The sequence below is a fragment of the Coffea arabica genome, chromosome 6e (genome assembly GCF_036785885.1).
Source record: "Coffea arabica cultivar ET-39 chromosome 6e, Coffea Arabica ET-39 HiFi, whole genome shotgun sequence".
Lineage (NCBI taxonomy): Eukaryota > Viridiplantae > Streptophyta > Magnoliopsida > Gentianales > Rubiaceae > Coffea > Coffea arabica.
Window position 1 is genome coordinate 23,244,840 of NC_092321.1, and position 8,483 is coordinate 23,253,322.

Below are 8,483 nucleotides of genomic sequence, written 5' to 3' on the forward strand. Positions count from 1 at the left end.
AGCTAAAACACACAGGCCAGCCCGTATTTTTATCCCTCAAGCCCAGCCAAAAATACATGGGCTCCAACCTCGTAGCCCAACAGAAACCCAAAAGAAAAAATAAACTAAAGCCCGATCACAAGCCCACAGAAAAAAATTGGCCCAAACCCCTTTTTTTTCTTTTTTTCTTTTCTTTCTTTTTTCTTCTTTTCTTTTCTTTCTTTCTTCTTCCTTCGGTTCTTCTCCTCCTCTGGCCATCCGAAGCTTACTTCAGTTGGTGGCCGCCGGTGGCGCCACCGCCGGCGACCTCTCCGGTCACCAAAATTTCTCAAAATACACCCCCTCACTCGATTTTTCGCGTAGGTTCCGTTTTCGGAATTAGTTTTTACAAAAGATGATCCAAAAGTGGCCAAAATATCAAAATACAGTCCAGTTTTCATTTTTTAAAACACCCAAGTCACCACTAAAAATCACAAAATTTATACCACAACACTCCCTACAACCTCTACAATACAACTATGATCTTAGCTAACCGGAAAACAACAACAAAAGACTACATTAAGGCAAAACAGTCCTTAAAATTCTTTTTGGCATTTTATCAAATATTTAGCATACATACAGAAATATTACTTCTCTTTCTTCAACTTTGCTCAAGCCATTTCCCAAATTTTGAACAACACAACAACAACAATAAAAGACAGCAAAAGCCACAAAATTAAACGATAAAATGTGGGGTTGACATGGTTAATAAAGCTGGAAAAATACCTCCACTCCCGCAAGAGCTTCTTCGGTCAAAATTTTGAAGGAATTTCAGCACCTCACACTCCAATTGCTTGTTGTCTTCATTTCCTTCCTTCACCTTTCTTTGCTCCGAGGACAGGTGCATGTGAGATTGAGAGAACCAGAGATGGAGCCAAGAGAAGATTGAGGGAGATTTTTCTTCTTCTCTGTTTTTGAGAGAGAGAGCCGAGAGAGTCAGGAGTCCTTTTTTTTTTTTTTGTGGCTTCTCTCCTCTGCCCAAGTGAGCCGAGAGGGATTTTTTTTCTGGAGAAAAAATTGGAGTGTTGGTCTTGTTTTTGCTTGTCTGTCCCATCCCCTGGGGTAGAGCCGAGAGAGACTTGTAGCCAAAAAAAAAATGGAGCTTGTGTGCTGAATCTTCCGAAATGATGACTTCTGCCAATGAAAAGAAAGGTGCATGGCAATTGAGTATGGAATGGGTTAATAGGGGTTTTGGTAGAGAAAATGATTATGATGATTTTTTTTTATTTTCTTTTTTGTTGTTTGTTTTTCTTTTTTCTTTTTTTTTCCCTTTTTTTTTTTTTAAAAGCAAACCTGCAAAAATGAGAAAAATGCACATTAAAATACTAGAAAATAAATAATTCATTAAATAGAAAAATCTTGAGAAAATATTAAAAATTGACAAAAATTTGGTGTCTACACGCATCACACTAGTATTAATACACAGCAATCATTCGCTACAAATCCCTCACCTTCATCTTGCACTCCGATACGCATTCCACATTCCATTTGCCATTTCATCTCTCATTTCATGCCATTCGTTGACCTCTTGTTGTGAGGCACTTAAGGGTTGAATTTCTGGCATTGGTGGGACCCCACCTTCTCCTTCGATATCCATCTCCTGATCATGATCATTGAATATGTTATCATCTGGCAATTCATCCCGTATGAAATTGTATAGAGTACAACAAGCTATCACCACATTTATTTGTGTACTCATATAAAAATTAGGTATAGGACCGTGCAGGATGGTGAATCTCATTTTAAGCACCCCAAAGCATCTCTCAATTACATTTCTAAGTGATGAGTGACGAGTATTGAAAAGTTACTTCAGGGAGGAACAACCACATCCGCCCTGAGCAGGTTGTCGAGGTGTTCCACGATAAGGTGCAAGAAATCCAGGAATATTTCTATATGCCGAGTCCACAAGGTAGTATTTTCCTACAAACAAAGTGAAATGAAGGTCAAATATAAGTAAAAGTACACTACTTGTTACCTCCTGAATATTTTCATACTACTATGGAAGCATATAATTGGACAAAAATTTGTAAAATATTGTCGTGCACTTGGAGGGGGCATCGGAAAATGTGTAGGTCCTGTTAGTGTTCCGTCCAAGACGCGTGCATCATGGGCGCTTCCTTCCCAACCAGCATAAATATATGAAAAGCGCATATCAAAATCGCAAATGGCTAGTACATTTTGAGTTGCTTGCCCATGCCTATGCGTATACGCCGCTTGCTGCCCAGGTGGTGGATGTGCTGGAATATGTGTACCATCTAATGCACCTACAACATTCTAGTAGATTTGATATGCTAGTTAGTTGGTAAGTGCATAATAAAGTTGGACACGATCATTGAATATTGATGCTTGAGTGTTGGTACAAATGGGTAAGTCATACTTTATACTACTTGAATAAATTTGGTTTAACAATACTTTACCGTAAACCACTGGACAAATCTCCTATCGATATAAATCTTTGGATGAACCTCGTTCTGTCCTCTCGGTTTTATGAGAATTTTTCCCAACTCACAAAGCCCCCGTAACACCTCATGAATGTTCCTGTAGATGGTCTCCGGGGAATGTTGGAATTGTTCAGCGAGGCTTCGCATTCGATGATTGTGACTTAACATAACTAATGTCATGCACACTGCTTCCTCTATGAGCACTCTTTTCTGGGGATTTTGTGGTACATATCCCCCACTCACAAGAATGTCACATAAGCGCATGAAAGAATCCACCGTTATTCTACAGTTCTCAAGTACTCTTGCAGGATGGCCATCAATCAATTCTTGCACATACGCACGGCCACTTAGCATGCTGTTTCTGCATGGTAAAGGCAATATATATCTTGCTAGACGTTCAGTCACAGGGTTGAATAGAATAACCATTGCCCATTGGATGAGTTCCCAGTCGTCGTCATCATCATCAGCATTATTCGAAGACGATCCTCAAGTATTCCAACTGTTATCCATACTTCTATTTTGGCCGCCTATGAAACCTGGTACACCATGGCTCAAAATGAAACTTTAGCTAATATACTAAACGAATGACTCCAAAGTCACATATAACTGGGCCTGTAGAATATAGTAATACACAAGTTGCTTAGCTAATAAATTTTTCTAGTTTAGCTGAATTTTTAAATAGATTTAGCTAATATACCTTAGCTTAGACAAAGTAATTTAGTAGTCATATTTTTTAATAGTAAAAAAAATCAAAAGTAATTTTAATAGTAATATACCTTAGCTAATATTTTTAATAGCTTAGCTAATAGACCTTAGCTAATAATTTTTTAATAGTAAAACTAACCGAAAGTACTAGACAAGTGGAATGGGCCGTGTCTTCTGCATTTGGCCTTTATAGCACTAGACAAGTTTGTGGCTAAAGTTGGACGCCTCTCTGTTGCAGGTTCAACGGAGGATGCTAATAAGCTTATATCAATTGCCAGAGACTTAAATAAAGCACTAGGGGATGGAAAACTAGAAGATATCAACCCAAAACTTTTGCAGTATTTTGCCTTTGGTGCCCCAGCTGTTTTGAATCCCATGGCTGCCATGTTTGCTGGTATTGTTGGTCAGGAGGTTGTGAAGGCATGCTTTGAAAAGTTTCATCCTCTTTTGCAGGTGGGACAATTTGTCTTTGTTAATAGTAAAAATAACCAAAAGTAATTTTTATAGTAATATACCTTAGTTAATATTTTTAATACCTAAGCTAATATACCTTAACTAATATTTTTAATAGCTTAGATAATATACCTTAGCTAATATTATTTAATAGTCAAAAAATCAAAAGTAATTTTTATAGTAATATACCTAAGCTAAAATACCTTAGCTCAGCTAATATTTTTTAATAGTACAAAATATCCAAAAGTAATTTTTATAGTAATATACCTTAGCTAATATTTTTTAATAGTAAAAATAACCAAAAGTAATTTTTATAGTAATATACCTTAGCTAATATTTTTAATAGCTTGGCTAATATACCTTTGCGCCGCGAATATACCTTAGCCAATATTTTGTAATAGTAAGAAAAAACAAAAGTAATTTTTATAGTAATATACTGCCAGTAATATATATATTGGCTAATAATTTTGCAACTCGGTAGGATGGCGTTTGATTTGACAGGTAGACGAGATGTATATATTCTCTCTCTCTATATATATGGTCAACCTGGAGTTTGTAACCCGACTCCATAAAATAATTTGAACTTCAGTTGCATGTATGTATATATATATATATATATATATATATATATATATACTGAATAGAAAAATTACCAACATGACAGATATTTATGAATAGAAATTAATCACCTGTCCTGGGCTATGGCAAGAGCCTGTTTCAGGAGCAAAAAGGCCGTTGATGAACCAGAATTCCTATGGCTTGAACGCTGCTGGATTTCTGAAGTTAGTAGCTAGATATGGGAGGCATGTACACACTGCTATAAACTTATGGCTTTATAGAAATTTGACAGTTCTCATGGAACTCAACCAATTTCACCTACCGACATAGACATGTTGACACACTTTGAATGGCCACGACTGGTTACATAAATAAAGCTGCAGCCAAATAGTGTATTGCATGTCCGAAACTATTTCTTATTGATAGATCACCGATGCTCGGACAAATAAGCACGCGAAGATAGCAGTGATAAGAACTTAAAGGGGCCATTGAACATATAAACCAAGTATTCGGATATCCCGTGAACGTCCAATTCCTGCAAAGAAGCTAGTGGCCAACATAGCCACTATATAACCCGCAATCAAAAGAAGGAAAAGAATCTAGCATACTAGTAGTCATATGCAAAGCTGCCGGGGGTTCAGATATGGGCCTGTACTATTTTCCTACAAAAATAGTAGTCATAAGCTTTTTACCAAAAAAAATATCAGATGTCATGTGTGGGTGTTAGTGGTCCATACTTGTCATATATAATATCAATTGCTATTGGAAACCATCTTCTGTACATTCAAATATATACAGCTACTTAGAGATGTTAAGACAAAGGATATTTATATATATTAATACAAATGTCAATTAACAATTCATAACAATAAGCAAAGGATATGAACGTGAGAGCAAAGGAAAAGCTGGCAATGAACCATGAATGAAAGTTGCACATGAATCCTTTGCGGCCATAACCTCATCCAATCAACTAAGGGACCATCCAGCCTCCCTGTGTAAAGAAACACTCGAATACAGTATATAGCTACCACAAGGTAGCATTAATACTAACTATTTCTCATATAAATGAAGAAAATCCCCCACTCAGTAGTAAATCACTATAATGGGAGTAGCAATAAGCATTGAACTATATAAAGATAGTACGTCAATACCAGAAAGTACATAAGCCGCAGGGTTAAAAGGCTCAAATATAGACATAGTGCAAGTTTATGTCAAATGGCAAGCAAATTACATATAATATCCGCAAGACTGGGATTTTTTTCGCATTCACCAGGAATCCAAAATTTGTCCTCCAAGACAGTTATAGAACCCAGCCAAATTTCCTCAAATATCCAGCAAGGCACCGTCATCTAAATCTGCCTATGCAGCAGCTATTTCGGATCAAGAATGGTATCAGCATACCAGTACTGGAAGCCTTCATCCGACTGGAGAAACATATGGCACCACCCCTCACTATTTTCAAACACTTTCATGCACGCAAGACGTTTTCGGGACCACTATTCAACGGGCTCATGTTTTGGGTATGATTTGTCCCAAACTTTTAGCGCCGCTACGCACCACTCATTTCGTCTGGTGTTTTCCTCAATTTTGATCTGAGACAGCTTACCGATGTTCGTTGCTGCGTCTCGTAGAGCTTCCTCGGTCTTCTGAGACTTAGTGCTCCTTGAACCATCGTAGGATGATGTCCCCCGACTCGATACCGGGCGCTTACCCGGCCTACTAGCAACGCATTCGACTTCTTCATCCCGAACTGGAATATACACATCCTCCCCCCAAAAGTCTGAGGTAGGTCCGTCAACCTTTGCCTTCCCCTTTCGCCTTGATGCAGCCCCAGTGGTCTTTTCGGCAGACCAAGAAGAGTGGTGGACATCAATCTGAGCAGACGATTGGGCATGCTTTCCGGTGGCTGTTCAGCTCTCAAGAATTTCTCCCAATTCGTAGAAGCAATCGCAGCTGCGGCCTTCTTTGAACCTTGCATAGAATTTGTTTTCCTGCAAGGTATGTGAAATGGCAACTGGTTCAACTGGACAAACAGATACAGTTTATATAAAAAGCATTCTTGCTGTGTATTACTAAGCTATTACTTCAAATAGCTAATATACACATGATCAGGCAAGCAATCAGCCATGATAAGGCCAGTAATGAAAGAAATATAGGCCAGTATTCAAAAACAAATTCCAGGCCAGTAAGGACGGATATGTAGGCCAGCAATCAAGCATAAGATGGCCACCTTAAATTATTATTGTACCAACCTAATTGATACATAGGAATTTCTCCCCCCTCACTGTTACATTTAGGGTGCAGTAGCAATCAAAGATTAATAAGGCAGCCTCCAAACATAGGAAGTATAAAATCAAAGTACACATCTATGCTACCAACCCAGTGCAGCAGAACTGAAACACATAAAACTTGTATTCAACTGTTACATAAGTCATAATTTCAGGGACCCAGAAGCAATGACAGGGCTCAATATTCCATTGTCTATCACCAAACACACAGGGAAACATATCTATCAAAGCTTAAGGGCAATTTGGGATACAAATAATAGAGACATAGAAGAAGTTTACCCGCTTTAGAGCGCTCCATTTTTCCTTTGTAGCCTAAAAGCAGAGAAGCTTCGAATTAAACCCAACTCCCGTCTTTGCCGTTGTCTAGGATTCCCCGATAAGCGGACGAAACACTTCCACTCGGCTTCCATCCTATAGAATTTTGAACGATATTGCTCCCACCTCAAATTGACGTGGCACTTGTCGTTCATGTGTAGGCTAAGATGGTGCCAGTTTGACCTGCCCTTTTGGTGCTTGTCCCAAGCACCATTCCTATGCCACTCTACAAGTGTTGCAACGAAAGCTGCCTCAACTGTAGGGTGATTTTTCCAATCGGCTACTTCAAAATCATCATTCATCTAATACAATAAATCAGAAAAATTCATAGTAAATAACATTTAGATTGTACAAGGAAACAGAAAATTGAAAGTGAGTATTGGTACTTCAAAGTAGGAACCACTTCCATACCTTTACGAAGTAATTTCTCGCACAAGCACCCAAATCATTTGAACCGCTCTAGGAATGTGCTTGCTGGACTGCATGAAAGCAAAATATAAAAAATGCTACTTTATTTGGTTCAACAAATAAACACAAATAGGCATTCAAAGCTGTCAGTAATCCCAATTGTGAAATTTTTTTGTGAACAGATTATGAGATCATTAACGAATGTATAGAAATTGAAAATAATAGCAACCAAAACCAAAATCATACGTGGATGAAGGTCTTACCGCTACTCTTACGTACTCGACGGCGCTTATGTGGCATATAAACGTGGCAACGACAAAAAATGGCAGCCCTAATAGTCACGCACCAACTGGCTGCTTTAAAACAAAAGGGGCAGCAAAAAAGAGATTTTAGTGACGAATGGCTGCTACTAAAACCTTTAACCTACCAGCAAACCTATTATGATGCCTTTAATTGGACAAAGACCTTTTAGACTCTACATCGGGGACTGCATGTGTAAGTATTAATCAAGCAACTTAGGATCCAAAAAGCAGGTATGTGGATTAGCCTGGTCATTTTTTAAATCTTGCATAACGAAGGCAACAGTTGCTATATGCATACATATAATTTGAGTAAAGCAAAATTCATCTCGACCAATGTGCAGTTGCTGATGTAATGTGAAAAGGTTAACTAGTTCATTTTGCAGGTATACCAAATTTGGATATAGGAAAAATAAAATGGACATGCAAACAGCACCAAATACAATGCAATCCTCCATTCATCCAAGTAAAGCAGCCACTCAATATTCCCCCATTCATTGGTAGCTAATAAATTCTTTCATCCACCCTTTTTGCTTTTATATCTAACACCCATCCTCCCTTGAACTAAATGAGGCGTGAATGAAGGCCTAATTTGTCTCTTTCTCTCTAAACACACAGACACAATATCGAGTGTAACACCAAAAACGAAGACCAAAAACAACCATCAGGTTGGTTGAAGCTATAGACGACAAAGTGTATACCAAACACACCCTCACCCTTTTATATTAAATAAAATTCCATTCATCTGCAATAACACACAGAATTGGTTTAAGGTGCAAATTGGTCGTGTGGTCTAGGCAAAATATCTAAAAGCCTCTTTAAATTTTAACTCACGTCTTAACAATGTTGGTTCAAACTCCACAGACTTGGGCAATGTATTGAAAGTGGTGCATTAAAATTTTCAAAATTAAATATAAATTTATAAATAAAAATGAGTTAAGAGCAAGCCGTCGCTGTGAAGGAAATTGAAGAATCAAATACTGTTGCATATTCATGTT

At 37.9% G+C, this 8,483-nt stretch overlaps 1 protein-coding gene across 1 annotated transcript; it reads right to left on the reverse strand.

Moving 5' to 3' along the window:
• Positions 1-1,471: 1,471 nt before the first annotated feature.
• Positions 1,472-2,885, reverse strand: LOC113696604 (uncharacterized). Its single transcript, XM_027215992.1, has 4 exons — positions 2,436-2,885; positions 2,064-2,292; positions 1,843-1,938; positions 1,472-1,647 (listed from the first exon to the last, which is right to left on the reverse strand). The coding sequence occupies exons 1-4, from the start codon at positions 2,883-2,885 to the stop codon at positions 1,472-1,474; spliced, it is 951 nt and encodes a 316-aa protein (XP_027071793.1).
• Positions 2,886-8,483: the final 5,598 nt, after the last annotated feature.